This window comes from Peromyscus californicus, unplaced genomic scaffold (assembly GCF_007827085.1).
Source record: "Peromyscus californicus insignis strain IS unplaced genomic scaffold, ASM782708v3 Scaffold_8__1_contigs__length_139910024, whole genome shotgun sequence".
Taxonomy (NCBI): Eukaryota; Metazoa; Chordata; class Mammalia; order Rodentia; family Cricetidae; genus Peromyscus; species Peromyscus californicus.
In genome coordinates, this window is record NW_026294606.1 from 29,754,977 (window position 1) to 29,775,428 (window position 20,452).

General features: G+C 43.0%; 1 protein-coding gene across 2 annotated transcripts; it reads left to right on the forward strand.

Annotated features, from left to right (window-relative positions):
- The first annotated feature begins 883 nt into the window (after positions 1–883).
- On the forward strand, positions 884–19,391 carry LOC128104363 (enoyl-CoA delta isomerase 2-like). 2 transcript variants are annotated; one of them, XM_052729246.1, is made up of 9 exons: positions 884–1,177; positions 5,510–5,587; positions 5,894–6,082; positions 8,279–8,348; positions 10,318–10,417; positions 11,394–11,514; positions 16,203–16,292; positions 17,926–18,069; positions 19,086–19,391. In XM_052729246.1, exons 2-9 carry the CDS (start codon positions 5,531–5,533, stop codon positions 19,239–19,241), a joined length of 927 nt encoding a protein of 308 aa, XP_052585206.1. In that variant the 5' UTR covers positions 884–1,177; positions 5,510–5,530; the 3' UTR covers positions 19,242–19,391. The 2 variants fall into 2 exon arrangements, with proteins under 2 accessions (XP_052585206.1, XP_052585207.1); XM_052729247.1 differs by having other exon boundaries at positions 884–1,010.
- Positions 19,392–20,452: the final 1,061 nt, after the last annotated feature.

Consider the following 20,452-nt stretch of genomic DNA (forward strand, 5'->3'; position numbering starts at 1 on the left):
AGGGACCCACACAAATTCCAGTGACAGAGGAAGGATCAAGAGAATGCTGTGAGTCGTGTCAGTGTCTTGGTCCATTTTATGTTTCTACAACCAAAAGCCACCAAGTAGGAGCAGTGCAGAAACAGTCAGACCTGAAGGGCTGACTGGGGTGGGGGAGGGGAGATAAAGCCAGGAAACAGCTATGGAAGGACAACAGATCCACAGAGGGGAGCCAGCAGGGAGACAGAGGGGATTCCGGCCTCTTTCGGATTTCTAGCTTTAGCTGTTGGTTGGGCAATGCTGTCAGAATCATTCCTCACTCTCTCTGAGTTTCTCTGGCAGCCTAGAGAAGTGTTTTTCCCTCACAAGGCAACTGTCCTCCAGCATTGAACCGATCTAGAAGGAACCCTAAGAGGCCTCATCTCCCATGTAGCATTCCCTCACTGAACCATTGCCCTGGGTTCGGTGGGGCCAGCTCCCTGCCCTCTGCCCCGTGCACCTAGAACCCTGCCAGCAAGCCCAGCACCCTCTGCGCCCAGCACCCTCTGCGCCCAGCGCCCTCCCCTCTCTGCCTAGCACCAGGTTCTCTGCCTCGTTCGCCAAAGCCCAGCACCCTACCTTCTGCATCTAATTCCCTAGGGCCTGTTCTGTGAACCCAGTTCCAAGATCTCGGCCACTCTATCCTACACCCTTAGGCCCTTCCCTGCTCAAAGCGCCCTGTCCTCCTTGGCCAGAGCCATACGCCTGCCTCCACTCTCTATGCCCTGCTTCTTTACCCTCAGCGGAGCACCCATCCCAGAAACCTGCTCTTACCCAACTCAGACCACGCCTCCAACCCCATCTGAGCCCAGACCTCAACTACTGGCTCCGCCTTGCTCTGTTCCCTGAGCCCTTAGCTTCACTTACAGAATCCGCCCCTGCCCAGCCCCTCCCACCGGTTCCAGCCTTTCTTAAGCGTCAGGGCTCAGTGTTCCCTCAATGCTGGCCTTAGCTTCCGTGACCTGGAGACCGGCGCGGTGCTGGTGTCCTAGGTAAGCTTGCAGCCTCAGCTTCTGGCCCAAAGTTGCCAGCGGGGTTTGTCGCCCGCCCGCGGAGCCGTCCACTCTGTCACCTGGTCTGGCTAGCAGGACAGCAGGATACTCCTTTGGCGGTGTCCCAGCACGAGAGCTCTAAAGAGTGACCTCGCGTATCCGGAAGGGTAAGGATGGACGTGCACAGGCCGCCTGGCAAGCCTGGATGAGACGTGAGCTCTGGTCCCGGCGGCGCCCATGCCTGCAGGCCCAGCCCGGAACTTCCTAGGGCGCTGAGTGCTTTGGCTAAGGCGACACTACATCCAAGAGTGCTAGTTAGTTGAGCGCCGCCGCACACTCGCAGCCCGTTATCAGCAGCGTGGGTTTCAAACAATCGGTTCGCTATACTGAGAGAAGTGGCAGGAGAGAGGGAGCCACATGTAACAGCCCAAAGAACCCGCGCATCTGGAGGAAAGCCTGGAACCTGGTGCTTGCAGTAATGCGGTGGCTTGAGTGACTTCCTCAAAAGGCAGAACCTACCTTCATTTGAATAAGTGTTTATCAGTCAGTGGGAAGTTGCTTACAAGAGCCTTTTCTGAACATTTGAAATTTTCCTTTCTTTTTTCCTTGGAAAATGGCCCTTGTCAGATTTCTCTTTTTCGGAGGGGGAAAAAAAAATCTGTAGACAGATTTTATTCAGAAAACAATTGAAGCTAGCTTGTTGAGACAGCAGAAGGAAATAGAGATAAACATGGCATTTTGCTTTGTAGAGTTTGGGGCAAATCAGCAATCCTGCTTCAATGAAGGGCTAGGAACAAAAAGAAACCACTGTTTGCAGTCTCAAACTCTTTAGGTTCCCAGTGGCTCAGGTGCACCTGGGCAGACCAACGATGAAAGCCAGTCAGTGGGACTTTGAAAATGCCATGAACCAAGTGAAGCTCTGGAAGGAGACTAAGCGAAACTAAAACTCTATGTATGCACTGTCTGAGCCGTGCCACCCTGAGATCTAATGTTGCTTACAGACATTTTGAGTGGGCTAGAGAGACCGCTCAGCTGTTCAGAGCACTTGCTGCTCCCCTCAGAGGATCCAGGCTTGGCTCTCAGCAGCCACATCTCCTTCCACAACCATCTCTAACTCCAGTTCCAGACCTCTGTGGGCACAAGACAGGCAGGCCCCTGGTGCATACACATACAGACAAAACACTCAAAAATAAAAATAGCTTTAAAATTTTTGAGCTCCTTTTAACATGTAGCTTGAATGGGTTGCATGGTTGACTGCTTTTGGGTGCATGTATGCATGCTTTGGGTGCATGTCTGCAGGCTTTGGGTGCATGTCTGCAGGCTTTGGGTACTTGTATGCAGGCTTTGTTTTGTTTTGCTTTTTATATTAAGATTAGGCCTTGAAATACCATTAAGGCACAGAGTAGCCCTGAGCATCTCTCCTAATAAAGAGATGTAAAAGATATAACAGTCAGATGTTTGGTCCTTGTTTGATTCCCTCCGATTTGAATAAATCCACAGAAAGGATATTTTGGGAAACTGGGGGAATCTGAATCTGGACTGAGTTTTAGCAACTATTATCTAGTGAGGTCCTGGTTATTGTTAATGGTGTCATTGGTTACATAATAAAATGTGCTTTGAGAAATGCATAGTAAATATTCAGGGTGAAATTAGAGTGGTGTGTGGGATGTTTTAGATTTCTTGTAATAAGCACAAAAGAAAGAAAATAGGTAAAGTATATGATATAAATTTTAATAAGTGTTCAATTAGATTGCCTATTGTAACTCATCCTTTTATGAATGTTTGGAAACTCTTATAATGATACTGATAAGCTTTTAAATTTTAGTGGTAAAGACATCCTTGGTGTAGCTACTGCTCTGAACTACTGTTATTGTTTCATTATCTTCTAGATGATTTGTCATGAGTATGTACAATGAAGAATTTTAGTTGTCCAAAAAGCCTTTGCCCTCAGCTGTTGAGAGGTATTCCTAACCCTGTGACCTGTCATGCTTGTCCTGTATCTTTGTTTGCCTGGATTGTCTAGCAGTTGGTTTCGGGTACAAGGTAGCTGTAGCATGAATCTTAAATGGTCTTATTAAGAAAAACCCAGAGCCAGGTATTGGGGTGAAAAACTGAGAGATCAGAGAAATAGGACAAACCACAGACAACCTTACCTGACCGACACCTCATTCTCCAAAAAGAGCTACTTCCTTTATACCCATGCCTATATGCCTTTCTGTTCTGCCATCTCATTTCCTCTCTCTGCCCAGCTACATCACTTCCTCTCTGTCTGTACAGACCTCCAGACCTTTATGATTAACTAGTGTTGGAATTTAAGGCATGTGCCACCATGACTGGCTCTGTTCCCAGTGTGGCCTTGAACTCACAGAGATCCAGATGGATCTCTGCCTCCTGAGTGATAGGATTAAAGGCATGTGCTACCATTGCCTGACCTCTATGTTTACTATAGTGGCTGGGTTTTTTCTCTGATCTTCAGATAAACTTTATTAGGGTGCACAATATTTTGGGGAACACAATATATCATCACAGGTGGCCTAAGGTTAGGCAGGTTTGCCTGTATGTTACGAGTCCTGGCAAAGACTTCCTTGACTCTCCATGGGAGGCCTTACCCTCTCTGAGGAGTGGATAGGGGTTAGGGGTGGGGGAGAAGGGGGAAGCTGGAGAAGGGGAGGAAGGGGGAACTGTGGTTGGTATGTAAAATGGAAAAAAAAAAACTTAAAAAAAAAAGTGTCCTGGGAACCCCGCATCCTGCCCTACAGCCTGGGCTGGCCCTTCCCTGATGAGGCTTAGCTTTCTTTTTTTTTTTTTTTTCTTTTTTTTTTTTTAAAGATTTATTTATTATGTATACAGTGTTCTGTCTGCATGTATGCCTGCAGGCCAGAAGAGGGCACCAGGTCTCATTACAGATGGTTGTGAACCACCATGTGGTTGCCGGGAATTGAACTCAGGACCTCTAGAAGAGCAGTCAGTGCTCTTAACCTCTGAGCCATCTCTCCAGCCCCTTTTTTTTTTTTTTTTTTTTTTTTTTTTTTTTTTTTTTATTTTTATTTAATGTTCATTGGTGATTTGCATGTCTGTGTGAGGGTGTCAGAAATCTTGGAACTGGAGTTACAGACAGGCGTGAGCTGCTATGTGGTTGTTGGGAATTGAACCCAGGTCCTCTAGGAGAGCAGTCAGTGCTCTTACTCACTGAGCCATCTCTAAGTTTTGTACTTTATCAACATAAATTTACCAAATATACTGGAGACTATACTCTGAGTTGTCCCCTGTCCCACTGAGTTCCTTTTTTTCCATCACTAATTTCAGTAGTTCGTCTATGACCCGTTCCCTCATTGTTATTAATATCTGAAAGAGGCATTATGCCTTTGATCAGTCTCTATTACAATTTGAAATATTGATTGAAACTTAATCGTCAAAATAAATTTTAGAGTATCTTTCACAAATTGCAAAAGTATAATATTAGGAGAATTTTATTGGCTTAAATTTAGAAAAAGTTTAATGAAGAATTTGAAAATTGTCTTTCCTTTGTTCAAATACATTGTTTTCTGTTAAAAAAAAAAAAAAAAAAAAAAGTGTCCTGGCAAAAACTGGACACTGAACCGGTAGAGAGCTTCTTTGCTGGCAAGACTCTGTGCATACTATCATGTACCCATCACTCTGGGGCAATCTCTTTCCTAACTCTTCTGGACAGAACAAAAGTGTCACTTTGGCTGCTGCTCTGAACTATCCTTTGAGCTTTTTTTGCCCTTGGCTTATTTATTTTGTGTTCTTCCCCTGTGAGGAATTATAAGCATGAATACCACAGCTTGCAGGGGTGCCATGAGTCTTTCTAATGGGTTACTGAAGTGAGGCTCCAGAACACCCTCCCCCAGCACTCTCATGCCGTGCCTTGCAATCAGTGTCAGAAGTGAGAGCAGTTGGAAGAGAGGGACAACACTGTGGACTGGCTTCCCTGTAACTTCCCAGATGACTGACTCCATTGAGTGACTTTGTGTGTATGAGTCAGAGGCTCCACTGCCTGTGATGTTCAAGCTCTCTGTCCTTTCCTAAGTCACTCTATTACAAAATTTAAAATTTTTAAAATGCTTAAAAATCACTTTAGAAAAGGAGCTGTGTAGGGTATTTTATTCATCTCAGGATACCCATTCCACCTACCCTCAAACAAAATTAGTTTTCTATTTACTGGCATGACCCTCAGATGAACTTCCTGGAAACTAGGAACTGAAGACCCCATCCCTGCCAACACCAGCTACACAGCCCTTTGAGTAGTTTCCAGAAGTTTATCACTAAAATTCTGGTTCTGTCCCCATAGAAGGGACTTTAGAATATGGTGTGGACTTCCAAATGTTCTGTGACTTTTGAAAATTGGCTCAATGTTTTCACTTCCTGTGAAAAGTGTGATAACAAATTCAAAATTATTGAACTCAGGATTTTAGAGCCACCCTCTCAAAAGCTTTCTCTGGCATATTGCATATTAATCATCCCTGTGCTCTTTACAGGCCACAGAAAGACCCTGTAATATGCCTAAACCAGTTCTGTTTGATGTTGACAATAATGCCAAGCAGGACAGATGGAAGGTAAACTTGCTTATTGTTACTGACAAGAAGACAATAGGCTTAGATTCTCGGTGAATGGCTATCTAGTTTTTTGAAGTTTTTTTTCTCATTATTGTTGCCAAGATTGGCACTGTACTCACCACAATCATGCCTCAGCCTCCCAGTGGCTGGAATTACACATATGGGTCACCTGTCCCATGATCTTTAAAGTCGTGATGTACCTCTATTGAATCAAAGGCTCTGTTCTTTATTGCTAAGTGGTATTTATTAGCATAGTATGTTTCTCAAATTACTTATTTTAAAAGCCAGAGGTCTTGTCATCTACAGGAAACTGCCAGGCAGAGCCATGTGGATCTGGTGTCCAGTCTGAGTCCCTCATCTGAAGCTTCTAGCCAGGGCAAGTGTGGAGCCGATGAGAAAGTCCAGGTGTCTAAGGACATTGTGGTGACCTCTGAAGATGGCATCATGAAGATTGTGTTCAATCGACCCACCAAAAAGAATGCCATAACTTTACAGGTGATGCTGCTGCCCAGGACACGGACACATTTTTCTTTCTTCTATTTCTTTCACTTATGCAACTGTAGAATTTCGGCCTTATTCCTATTTTTGTGGAAGGGGATTAAAGTGTTTGCTTAACTCAGTGGAGCTGGGAATTGTTTAGAACTTGAGAGTTTCCAGTAGATTCTACATATCCAGAAGACTATGAAGCTTTGCTATGAATGGAAGCAGAAAAGAGTTAAATCAGTCTAAATGAAAGAGCATTGATAGAAGATGCACAGTCTGGGAAGCCATAACTAACACAGAGGCTGGATTTCTGAGACTCTGTGCTGGGATCCAAGGGCACTGGCCCTGAACATTTCTGAAAATCTTGCTGTAGTTTTAATGTGTTTTCAAAATTGGTTTAGATTTTACTTTAATAAGATTCAATGTGGGTTAGTTATGAAGAGGGTGGGTATTTCTAAAGACACTGGAAAAATAGAAGCATGTACTTAATACGTGAAAAATGATGTGATTGTTCCCCTCAAGGCAGGGGACAGGAAATAATTCCTGAGAATTACAGCAAAGGGAGACACAGCAGCTAAGGTGACTAGCCAGAGCCAGGGCCAGGAGAGAGATGGGTCAATTTAGATTATCCTGCTTATCAGCTGTAAGAACTTACCAAGTTACTTCTCAACTTTCTCTACTCTTTTGTTAAATAATGGTGATAAGGTCCTTGCAAACAAATATAAATCTCTGTGCAGGAAGTCCTGAGTCTTACATATTGTAGTGTGTAGCTATAACTACCCTGCCTACACAGAAGTGTCTCAGGGCAAACATGCAGGAAGTTCTCAGAATTAGGTGCCTTATCCATTGGAAAGCACATGAACAACTTCACAAGATTCTTAAGGCTCCAAATGAGCATGCTGTCCCACACTGCAGATGGCAGCCTTGATCCCCAGTTCACCTCCAAGCATCTGATAAATCCCTGTAACCAGGGGGAGGGGCTCAAGTGATTAACTTATTATCAGTGTAGTTCAAGCAGAAATTTCAAATTGCCCTGTGAAGCAGTTCATTAAAATAGGGCTATTTTTGCTCTGCTGAAGATCCCTCCCCTCCCCTTCTCCCTCCCCTCCCCTCCCCCCTCCCCTTCCCCTCCCCTCCCCTCTCCCCTTCCCCTCCCCTCCCCTCCTTTCCCCTCTCTACTCCCTCTTTTTGTATGAAATTTTCTCTTCTTCCCCCACTTCTTGTACACAATTATGGTTCACACGCATAGAAAAGCACAGAAGGCAGCAACATGAAGACACTTTGGGGAGGTTTATCTCCCATTAGGGGGACCTCCTGCACAGATTTATATTTGTTTGCAAGGACCTTATCACCATTATTTAACAAAAGAGTAGAGAAAGTTGAGAAGTAACTTGGTAAGTTCTTATAGCTGATAAGCAGGATAATCTAAATTGACCCATCTCTCTCCTGGCCCTGTCTCTAGCTAGTCACCTGGCTGCCATGTCTCTCTTGCTGTAATTCTCAGGAATTATTTCCTGTCCCCTGCCTTGAGGGAAACAGTCACATCATTATTCATGTATTAAGTACATGCTTCTATTTTTCCAGTGTCTTTAGAAATACCCACCCTCCTCATAACTCTAACCCACATTGAATCTTATTAAAGTAAAATCTAAACCAATTTTGAAAACACACTAAAACTACAGCAAGGGCCAGTGCCCTTGGATCCCAGCACAGAGTCTCGGAAATCCAGCCTCTGTTAGTTATTGCTTCCCAGACTGCCCAGGACACTTCTCCTTCCTTGAAGCCCCAGCTGAAATGCTGTTTCAGGGACAGTTTTCTCAGCCACCTTCCCTCTCACCTGCTGCAGCAACCTCAACAGTTCCTGCAATTTGTGTACTACCTCTCCCCTTCCCCAACCCCATCCCTGTTGGGCACAGTAACTGTCCAGTTGCATGGCTCCAGGTCTGTGTCTCTCTTGTTCGCTTTTGGACACAGTGGCTATTTGGTGCATCTGCCACAGCACCTGTACATCATGTGCATCCAGCGGTTGTTAGAGGAGCAGAAATCCTCTCAGGCAGCTTCTTTTTTGGTATCAATATATAATCTTTATAGAATGCTTAGCACTGTGTTGAGAGGAGTCTTTCAAACTGATACAGTAGCCCATTCCCCTGGATGGTGGATCTCATTTTCATTGCTTTTTTTTTTTAACCTGCCCTTTCATTCACATAGATGTATCAAGAGATTATGCTTGCACTTAAAAATGCCAGCACCGATAACTCAGCCATAACTGTTTTCACAGGTAAGACTTTCTCAGATGTAATTTCTGTTTAGAGAATCTCTTAGTATATAGGGAATTGAGTGATAATGCTTGAAGGTCTTTTCCAGTATGCAGTGGACTAATTTATAAATATACCATAATATCATGGACATAAGACAAATATTCTTTAATAATGATTCATGATCAGTCGTATGTCCCAACCTGACTGGTACAGTAAAGTTTATGTGTCTGTCACAAGAGTCAGGGCAGAAAACAACTCAGGAGTCCAAAAATGGATGAATAGAAAGCTTTTGTCTATCCACAGATTCTGCTCAACAATGAAAAGAAATAAAAGTCTGATACACACAAGCATGTAGAGGAGTCTTTAAAACAAGATTCAGCAAAATCAATAAAATAAGAGTACATGATGTTTGGTCCAACTCATGAGTTCTACAGTATTGGACAGAAGTCCTACTCTGTTGATGGAGTCTGAAAGTAACTTCATTAGGCCAGCTGGAATGGCAGGGTAGAAAGAGCATCTGGAACATTCTGAGGTGTCAGTGCCATAGCCCCTCATAACTGAATGCTCCTTCCTGTGGTTTTGCCCCCCGAACTTTATGTTACATGTCATCACCCTTGGTCTAGAAATAAGTAGAAGTGTCTAGAAAAATAACAGTATATTTTAAATAACTCTTATATAGTACAATGTTGTTATTAAAGTTTGTTACTGTAAATACCTTACCTAATCTATATATTGAACTTAGTCATGGGTATGTACATACAGTCACTCTCAGCATCTTCTGGGAATTAGTTCCATGACTCCCATCAATATAGAACTTTTCACACTCATGTTCCCTATGTAAAATCATGTGCTACTTGCATAGAAGGCCCACACATCCCAAAGATCTTGAATCCCCTCTGTGTGTCTTATTATGTCTAACACAGAGTGATGCTATGTCAGTATTCATTACATTGTTTAGGAATGAACAGTCATGAAGGGAAAAGCCTGTGAATATTCAGTACAGATGATTTTTTTCCTCAAATATTTTCTGTTGGTTGAATCCACAGATGTAAAACCTCAGGGTATGGAGGATCAACTGGAAAGGAGAAAACACAATACATATTGTCCCCATGTTTCAGGGATTTTTGGACCATCTTGGAATGTGTTCCCTGAGCATAAGGGGGGAAACACTGTGTCTTCTTTTGGCCTGGGATCACTCCTGTATTTACAGTTATCAAAACTATTTAAGGATGCTAGGGAAGTAGCCTGAGATAGAGTGCTTGCCTATCATGCAGGAAGTCCTGGGTTTGATCCCCAGCATGGGCACTGTGACACAGAACTTCAATACTGACAGTCAATGGGTAGGGGCAGGAAATCAGCAGCCCAGGGTCATCCTCAGCTACATGGAGAGTTTTGAGGTCAACCTGGACTACTTCAGATCCTGTCTCAAAACAAAACTTATTAAGAAGTAATGGTTTCATTGTAGGCAAACTATACTTTAATAAACACACACCTTCAGTGGCTCTTAACGTAGAGACAGTGGCTCATATTGTAATCTAGACAGCCCCACACAGTCTGGCTTCTCATCTTGACTATACCAGCTCCCCCTGCACCCTGTTTTTTCTTTGCTTCAGCCCTGGGGGCTCTTCTTATAGTCTTACAGTTGTATAGACCCTGGAGACCTCAGACACAGAACCTCATCTGTCCTGTTGTGTCTCTGCTAGTCTTGCCTGCTCTTCAGCTCTCAGTCCAGCTGTCCCTTCCTGAGTGAGCTCCACTCTGAACACCCCAATAGACCAACCCTGTTCTGTAGTCAGACCACATGTCCACCTGTCATGTTGTAGTCACACCATCTGTATTTAGTTATGTTCTTGCTAGTCCCTAGTGTGCAAATGAGGCTCCCTAGTCTTCTACTAGTGCCTGGCTGAGCCCTGCACACAGCAGATACACAGCAACCCTGGAATGAGTAGATACACGGAGGGACCATGGCTCTTGATTGACTGTTCGCAGGAACTGGCGACTACTACTGCAGCGGGAATGACCTCACTAACTTGATTAATGCCACCGGTGAAATACAGGAGGCAGCTATAAAGAGTGCTATGGCACTGAGGTAAGAGTGACATGTGTCTGATCCCAATGGATTCATTCTTTTTTTCTCCACTTTCCCTATGTGTTCATGGTGTGCTTTTTAGTATACATGTTTTGCATGTGTGTAGGCCCAGGTGTTTGTGGGTATGTATATGCATATGGATGTTGAGTCCTAGGTAGACATCGCAATCATCTTTGATTGCTTTTCCTATTTATTTAGACACATTCTCTCAAAATACAGAGCTCACTCACATGGCTAGTCTTGCTAGCCAGCTTGCTCTAGGTTCCTACCTCCACCTTCTCAGGCCAGAATTACAAGCAGGCCTCCACACCCATCCAGCACTTGTGTGGGTTCTGGGGATCCCAACGTCACTCCAGTTCTCATACTTGATTGGCAGATGTTTTAAATGATGAGTCATTTCCTCATTCTCCCAAGAGGGTTCATTCTTAACACATCAGTAAAATGCCCACTTGTCTGTGCTGATGTGCTTACTTGTGATTCCCGGTCAGATCCCCCTCTTCCTCCTGCCGTCTACATGAGGTTGACTGGAAAGTGTGAGGTGAGAAAGAGGCAGAGGGAATCTGAGTTCTTGTGCAGCGGGGTGAATGGACAGTGCCTGTGAGTGCTGGCTGTATGCGGGAAGCAGTCTTGAAAGGTGCTGAAGGAGGTTTGAGGCTTCGGCTTCCTATCCCAGTTCTGCTGAGTCTCTCAGTCCCCCTGTGCTGTAATATGCAGTCACGCACATAGTCCCCCACCATGGTCTCTCAGGTCACAGATGGCCCACTCCTGAACTCACTGCTCAGAAAAGAGTGTGAATCAGGCTCAGCTTGTAGGAGTCCTGGTCTGACCTTCCATTAGGCCCCATATACAAGGACCTTGGTTTAGTCTGGGAAGGTGACCCTTTAGGGTGACATCAGCTTTAATTTATATAATCCTTTCTATGGTCAGGTAGTGCTACTTTGAAATATGTAATGCTTTCCTATTTCCATTTCTGTAGGGAATTTGTAAGCTGTTTTATAGAGTTCCCTAAGCCTCTGGTTGCAGTAGTAAATGGCCCAGCTGTGGGAATTGCTGTCACTCTTCTGGGACTATTTGATGCTGTCTATGCATCTGACAAGGTAAGTCTATTCTCGGCTAACCAGTAAGCTCCTGTGGTTCTCCTTTATAGTGACTAGAACTGAACATATTATGGGCTAATGAGTTAATGGTTGTGCTGGTTAGTTTTTATCAACTTGACACAAATTGGAGTCACGTGGAAAGAGGGAAACTCAACTGGGGAATTGCCTCCATCGGATTGTCCTGTGGGCTTGTCTACAGAATATTTTCTTGATTAAGGATTGAAGTGGGAGGTCTCAGACTGCTATAGATGGTGCCACCCATCAAATCTGGGTTGTATTAGAAAGCAGGCCCGGCAAGTCACAGTGAGCCAGCCAGTAAGCACTGTTCCGCCGTGGTGCCTGCCTTGGCTTCCCTCAAGAATGGACTGTAACCTGTAAGCCAAGCAATCCCTTCTCTCCATGTGGCTTCTGGTCAGTGTCTTATCACAGCAACAGAAAGCAAGCCAAGACAGTGGTAGGATGCAGTAATTTAGATCGTTCATAAAGACTTAGTCTCACTTGACAGATTATGTTTTTCCTTGATTGTTCATTGATTTTCTTAAACACATATATTATTGTAAACATTACTCCAACTCTGCTGGTTCTGTATTTTAACCAGAGTTTAATATTTATTCAATTTTTATTTTCAACATTACCTCCAAATGTTCAGGACATGATTGAAAACTTGAAGGAGAGGTGGTAACCTCTGTGGAGGTTGCTTGATCCTCTTTTCTTAGTTCAGGAAGTCTAGTATTTAGGCTTCGAAAATGAGAAGGGACTGTGATCATTCACTACCCTCCCTCCATTGCATACTAGAAAGCTAAAGCCTCGAGCAGTCCTGAGTCCACAACACAGTTCAGACTTGTGTTCACCACTGTATTTAATACTTTTAATTTTTATTCTTACTGCACTGTCTCTCTGTGGTGGCCAAAAATGAAATAATTTGATCAGATGCAAAATACAAAGAAGAAGATTTAAGTTTAAAAAACTGAGAGTAAGGTTGTGATCAGTAATGGAGCATTTATTACCTAATGTGAGCAAGTCTCTGCATTGGTTCCCCAGCAACATCAGGAGGGAAGGAGGGAGGGAGGGAGGGAGGGAGGGAGGGAGGGAGGGAGGGAGGGAGGAAAGGAGGAAGGAAGGGGGTAATGTGACTGAAGGGTTATGTAGCAGATACATAGGGCTAAAGGATCTAATGTACAGTATGTAGATTATAGTTAATAATAGTGGGCTACATCCAGAAAGTTTGCCAACTGAGTAGATGTATTATAGCTGCCCCTGGCTGGGGTATGACTATGTGAGTTAAGTTAAAGCAACTGTTTGACTATATGTATCTCATAGTAACATGTCTAGCTGTAAATACATATTGTGAAATTTATTATTTGGGGAAAAAAATCACTCAGATGGAAACCAATGCCAGCATTTGGTTTCTATAACTTAGCAAATCTCACCAGTCCCTGGCTGCTGAAACCCTAGGCTGTTTCTGAGTTTTGTTATTGTAAACACAGATGTGATGACAGTTATCTTAGGGATTACCCCAGAATTACAGACCAGTAGCAGGTTATTCTGGTGTCTTCTCCTTAGGAAGTGCCAAAGTTTCCTGGTGAGCCACTGAAGAGATTCCCTTGGTTTTTATTGACTTCATAAACAAATACTATATTGAACAAGGGGCTCACATTCAACCCTATTAAAATACCCATCACTATGCTGTGGTCTGTGATGGATACCGGTCTTAAATACTAGCGACTAAAAATGCTAGTAGCATCTCTTGCCAGCAAATGCACCGTTTCCATGTGAATTTTAAATTTGTTCAAATAAATGTTTGCATGCTAACAGTGTGCTGGCTACTCTGTTAATACACATTATACATATACACATTTCACACAATACACACAGCAGCCCTATGAGGTCATACTAGGTTTACAGATAGAGGAAACTGTCATAGGGAGGGTAAGGGACTGTCCCAAAGCCTTTAAGCACTCCACTGCTAGACCCTCAGCCCTTAACTGCATCCACCATTCCATCTCTGGAAACGAGCAATGTAATAACTGCTCCCTGCCAAGTTCGTATGTACCTGTTTATAGTTCCTTAATTGTGGCTGCTTTTCTGATTATATTCTTGAAGCTACGTTGACTGATTATATTCTTAAAGGACGTTTTCTTGTCCAAGGTCTCTGGGGTGAAAAGAAATGTGACATTAATGAGAGTATTTTATGTTTTTATTTGTATGCAGCATATATCATATATTCTCACAAATATGCTTCAAAATAACTACTATGTCTTACTATTGGAAATTAAGCATTTGTCTACTTATATCAGTGATTCTCTTTGTAAATATTTATTATTCATCAAAGCATATATAAATAGATGAGTGTGTTGGTTTATACCTATAATCCCAGCACTTGGAAAGCTGAGGTAGGAAGATTATCATGAGTTCAAGGCCAGCCTATCTGAGTTATAGAATAAGACCCTGTCTCATAAAATTTTTTTCTTAAGTATAGAAAAAATGAACATATTTATAAAGCAATTGATCAAGAATCTAGTGTAAAAACTGGCAGTGAGGAGAAATAAATAACACACAAGAAATGAAACATAATGGCTCTTCAAACCATGAGAGAGAGAGTATTAAAGAGAGAGAGAAAGAGAGAGAGAGAGAGAGAGAGAGAGAGAGAGAGAGAGTGAGCTCTGAGGAGCGGGCAAGACAACTTATCAAGCAAGGCATTTGTCGCTGAGTATGATGATGGCCTAAGTTCAAAACCTGAGTGAAGGAGAGAACCAACTCCAACAAACCGTCCTCTGGCCTTCATACACACACACACACACACACACACACACACACACACACACACACACAGAGGGGAGAGAGAGAGAGAGAGAGAGAGAGAGAGAGAGAGAGAGAGATTGATTGATTGATTGATTGCTAGATGATAGATAGATGTAATACATTTGAAATGGATGGCGATGTGGGTATAATGATATGTGGGAGTAATCCTAGCACTTAGGAAGTAGAGAGGATAGAGGGAGGTCAGGAGTTGGTCATCTTCGGCTACATAGCACATTGAAGTCCACCCTGAGCTACACGAGACCCCTTCCTACACCCTTCCTCACAACTGGCCTTCCATACACAGAAAAAAAGGGTAGCAGGTTATGATGGCTCATGCATGTAATCCCAGAACTCTTCTGGGAGGCTGAGGCAAGAGATCTGCTTTAAGATTGAGGCCAGCCTGTGCTACGTTACAAGACCCTTTATTTTTATTTAAAAGTAAAGATAAGCCACAGACATTGACCAGTAAACATTCTTTGCATGATATTCACTGTAATCTTGTCCATAAAGAATTCTTACAATTCAAAAATAAGGCAAATAATTTAACTTTAAAAATAACGGGAAACATGTTAGCAGTGACTTCACCAAAGATGATATGCCCATGGCTATTAAGTATGCAGAAAGATTCTCAACATTATTATTCATAAAAGACATATAAACGGAAAACATAAGGTACTACCATGCATGTAGTGTGTGGATTAGGCTACAAGGACTTCTGGTGACGCTTAACAAGGACATGGAGCAGGAGGTGCTCTCCAACCTCAATGTGGGATGTTGATGTCGCAGACCCTCTGGGGAAGAGGTCAGCATCTTCTTTAAGATAAACATATACTTTTCTCACAACCAGTGATTCCACTCAGAGGTAGTTACCCATGAGAATTGAAAGTGTACACAAACATTCACAACTACTTCTTTGATAGACTTAACCGAGAAAGATTAATTTTTCGGCTTCATTGAGGTATTATTGACAAGTGGAAATTGTATGTACTATGTCAAGCAGGTCTATGGTTCTTGACTGAACCTACTGATAATAACCACAACAATGGAAACAGTGCATGTAGATTTAAAAAAATGATGACACAACCACACAGCAACATAAACAATACAACAAAGGTGCTACCAGTATGCAGTGCACGGTTGACTCCCAAACCTGACACTAAGTGATGGGGAGCAGCATTGTATCTAGGATTCCATGTGTGTGATGTTCTAAAAGAGGCAAGACACCAGGGGCAGAGAGCAGATAGTGATGCATGGGGATGATAGAAGGAAGGGATTGCCCACAGGGACCATAAGGGAACTTTGAGGATCGTAGATATGTATTGGAGTTGATGATGGCTATATAATTTTCTCTTTTAAATAATCCATTGATAACACACTATAAGTGAATTGTATATATATATAGAGAGAGAATAACACAAATATTAGTTTAAATATCTTCATTCACAATAGTGAACTACCACAGATAAGAGCATTGGCTGTTCTTCTAGAGGATCTAGGTTCGATCCTTAACACTCACATGGTGCCTCACAACTATCTATAACTCCAGTCACAGGGAATATGACACCTTTTGCCTCCATGGTCACTGCACATATGTGGTGCACAGAAGTACATGCAGGCAAAACAGCCGTGAACATAAATAAAAATAAAATGAAGGGTAAAAAAAAGAACAGTGAGATGGGCATAGTAATATATACCTGTAATTTTAGTACTTGAGAGGCTAAGGTAGGAATAGTGAGATCTAGGCCAGCCTGAGCTACATAGCAAGACTATCTGAAACACACACACCAAGAGAGAGAGAGAGAGAGAAAGAGAGAGAGAGAGAGAGAATTATAAAGTTAAAATAGTAACTGAAAAATGCTTTTCTTTTCTCCCCCAATCCCAACCAGGCAACATTTCATACTCCATTCAGCCACCTCGGCCAGAGCCCAGAAGCATGCTCCTCCTACACTTTTCCAAAGATAATGGGCTCAGCAAAGGTAACTCAGAAAAAACTTAAAGTGTAGTGTGTCTGTCATCTTTGTTGCCAAGGCAATCATGTACTCTGTCTTCTTTCCCTTGGGCAAAGCTTGCAGGGTGACTATTTGCTCAGCAACATGAAGGAACCCAACTAAGGGGAGAGCTGATGTAAGGCAGGGGTCAGGATATTTTCTCTGCAGTTCCTAATGCAGGGACAGAGTCTGACACCTGGTGGCCTAGAGCTGGAGCACTGGTGGCAGCACAAGACCTTGTCCTCCACAGCTGTGTGACATTCCTTGAAGGCCCAAGACTAGGAAGCCTTTACAGATGTGATCAGCTCAGAGCCACCTAACTGTGTGAATGAGCAGCATCCTCTGACATGACATGGTGACGACATCCTCTCTTTGGGGCCATGTGAAGTGCCAGAAGTTGCTGGCTCTTAGCAGCCCCATGAAGTCGTAGTCCCTGTGACTCCCAATCAGAGCTGACTTTTACCAGTTGTTCTGCCATGTGCTGAGACTCCCAAGGTGGCCCATGGGCTGCTCCGGTTTAGCTCTGTATTTGTGCAAACCTTGGAGTGGCTCTAAGGACACTGGGACAAGACTGGAGACGGGGGACTGAGGAAGGGCTTAGCAGGCATTGGTTGCCCTCTCCAAGTGTATGGGGGGAAATACTGCCTTGCTGACTATTAGATTTTTTTTTGTAAATGCCCCCCATGTGCACACATGTATAATGTATATCCATACATTACATTTTAAGATTTATTTTTAATTTTATGTATATGAGTGCTTTGCCTATGTATATGTCTGTGCACTGCTTCATGCATGGCGCACAGAGGCTAGAAGACAATATTGGATCTCCTGGAACTAGAATTTGGTATGGTGTGAGCCACCATATGGGTTCTAGGAGTCTAACCTGGATCCTTTTCAAGAACAGCCACTGCTGTTAATGGCTGAGTTATGTCTCCAGCACCAACATACACTTCCTTAACCTCATCACACTGTCGTCACAGAGCCCAACCTATTAATCAGTTAAGCTCTGAAAAGTTGAGCAGAACCCGCTCTTCAGACTGCGATTGTTTGGAATGTATTTACTTTTCTAAAAGAGAAATTGCAAGGGTAGAGCAAACATTTGCTCATTACCCTCGGTTTTTATAGAAATGCAATATAAGTCCTTCCTGTGTCCCTTCAGTCACACGAAAGTAACTTGAGTATCTGTGCAGAAAAGGAAGACACTCAGAGCTCGGCACTAGGACAACCAGACAGACAAGGAAATTTTGAATGTTTCAAAAGGTTGACCCTATGGCCATAGTTTTTCGGTGCCACCCCCACCTTGTTATCATTTACATACAAACAGGAAACCACAGTTACCAGGGGTTCAAGTCATTTCTGCCCTGGGATTCCCATTCTTGCCTCTCCAACGCAGACCCTCACAATAGCAGCTGGCCTTCCAGCCCCTCATGAGACAGAACCAGTTATGGCCTCAGCTGTTTGAAAACCCTTGCCCAGCAAGGCCATCAGCTTCCCTGTTCTGTGAAAGACAGGCAACCTTAAGAGCCATGAGTGCATCTGTGTCTCCCCGAGGCTGACTGTCCTGAAGTCAACTGAAGCCTTGCTTTATTAAGCTAGGGTCACATCTTGCTTTGCATTGCAGGCAACTGAGATGCTTCTCTTTGGGAAGAAGCTCTCAGCAAGAGAGGCTTGGGCTCAAGGCCTTGTCACTGAAGTTTTTCCGGAAAGCACCTTTGAGAACGAAGTCTGGACCAGGCTGAAAGCATATGTGAAGCTCCCGCCAAACGTTAGTATTTGTTTTTCACTTGTGGGGACATGGAAATCATTTCCCAAGGGGGAAATGTGCCTTAGGAGGACACATCCTAAAAAGACAAGACATGTGTTCAGTTGCTTTGAGCACCTCTGGATTTTGTATTAAAAGTTACTATAATGTTGGGAATAGTAATTTTTTTTACAAAGAACTTAGCAGATAGACATTGCATTTCTGTGCTACAGGGCAAATAGGAGATCCTTCCTGGGGGTGACTCCAGGAGGATGCCAGTAGACACCCAGCTCTTTGACTTTGGAATTCAGGTGGGAGGTGAGGAGGTTGGCTATATTTAGGATCCTCACTCTCTAGCACTTCCATTTGTGTATGTATTGCTCTTCCATCCTTGCTGATGAGTGTGTGATCCTGGAACCAGAAGCTTTGTGTCCATCTAGGGCTGTTTGGAAATGTACAGGAACAGACCTGCCCCACACTCACTATATTGATCCCTGCACATTCAGGGTTGGGGAGTACTGTGTCCTATTATACACGTCTTAGAAAGATTTAACAGGAGCAGTTCATTAAAGGAGAGGAAGTCAATAGTAGAGTATATCTTGAGGGCTGGAGACACCGCTCAGCAGCCAAGAGCACTTGCTGCTATTCCAACAAACCCAGGTTTAATTTCTCGCACCCACGTAGTGGCTCACCCTCTGTAACCGCAGTCCCCAGGGGATCCAGCACCTTCTTCTGGCCACTGTAGCACTGCATGCACATGGTACATAGCCACACAAGCTGACAAAGCACATATGCGTGCAAATAAATTTTTTTTTAAAATAGAAATAGCCAGGAATAGTGGTGTACTCCTTTTATCCCAGCACTCAAGAAGCAGAGGAAGGTGGATATCTATGAGTTTGGGGCCAGCCTGGTCTATACAGTGTGTCCCAGACCAGCCAAGGCCATAATAGTGAGACCCTGCCTCAAAGAAACAAACAAACAAGAATAGTGTAACATTATTCCTGTTTGAATAACTTTTGTTCTTGGTTTCATTTCATCAGGCGATGAAAATTTCCAAAGAGCTAATGAGAAAAAATGAGAAACAAAAGCTCCATGCTGTTAATGCTGAAGAGTGTGCTGTGATCCAGGAAAGGCTGACATCAGAAGAATCCTCAAATGCACTCATGAACTTCATGTCCAGAAAAGCAAAGCTGTGAAGACCACCACAGCAGTTAGACCTCTCAGAGGAAGGATGTGCTGCAATTCTGGTTTGGGGTCCTTGAACTACACACACTTCACTGTGTCTTTTTCTTTACTAACATAGCAGTTATGGGAATGCCCCAGTCATGACAAATAAAAACTTCCAAAAAACAAGCCTTAAGAGTTTCTGTAGGATATCTAGGAATAAACCTAACAAAGGAGGTCATAGACCTCTACAATGGGAAACTTTCAATGTCTGAACAAAGAAAAAGAGAAAAACAATAGAAAATGGAAAGGTAACCTATGATCATGAATTGGTAGAATTAATATTTTAAAAATGACTGTTCTACCAAAATCCATTTATAGATTCAATGTTATCCCAGTCAAAATCCCCATTAATTATTCATAGAATCAGAAAAAAAAACTACTCTAAAATTCATATGGAGCCACAACTCAGTATAGCCAAAATGAGCCTGAGCAAAAAGAGAAATGCTATAGGAATTACTATTTCAGACCTCAAAATAGATCACAAAGCCAAAGGAATAAAAGCAATATGATACTGGCACAAAAAGAACATGTATGCCGATAGAACAAAGTCAAGATCTAAACATGGGGATAGATAACATTAGCCATCTATTCTTTGACAAAGGTGCCAACAATATATGCTGGAGAAAAGACAGCATCTTTAACAAACGATACTGGAAAAACTGAATGTCCACTTGTAGAAGAATGATATTAGACCTGTACCCATCACTTTGCATAAAAACTAACTCCAAATGGACCAAAGACCTAAATGTGGGACCTGAAACACTGAAACCACTAGAAGAAAATGTAAGCTGTGCCATACATGATAAAAGTGTAGGAAAGGACGTTTTAAATAGGACCCCATTTGCCCGGGAATTGAGGTCAACATCTGATAAGTGAGACCTCATAAATCTAGTTCAAACAGTCTGGAAATCAGTGTGGAGAACCCTCAAAAGGCTAAAAATAAATCTACCATATGACTCAGGTTTACCACTCCTCAGTGTATGCCCAAAGGACTCAACATCCTACTCCACAGATACTCAGCCATGTTTATTGCTGCTCTGTTCACAATGTCTAGGAAATGGGAACAACTTGTCTTAGTTACTTTTCAATTACTAGGAAGAGACATCATGACTAGGGCAACTTATAAAAGAGTTTAATTGGGGGCTTGCTTACAGTTTCAGAGGGTGGGTCAATGATCATC

Coding starts and splice junctions, on each gene's coding strand:
- LOC128104363 (XM_052729246.1), top strand. CDS start 5,531: ATGCCTAAACCAGTTCTGTTTGATGTTGACAATAATGCCAAGCAGGAC. Junction 5,588..5,893: donor CCAAGCAGGACAGATGGAAG/GTAAACTTGCTT, acceptor TGTCATCTACAG/GAAACTGCCAGGCAGAGCCA. Junction 8,349..10,317: donor AGCCATAACTGTTTTCACAG/GTAAGACTTTCT, acceptor GACTGTTCGCAG/GAACTGGCGACTACTACTGC.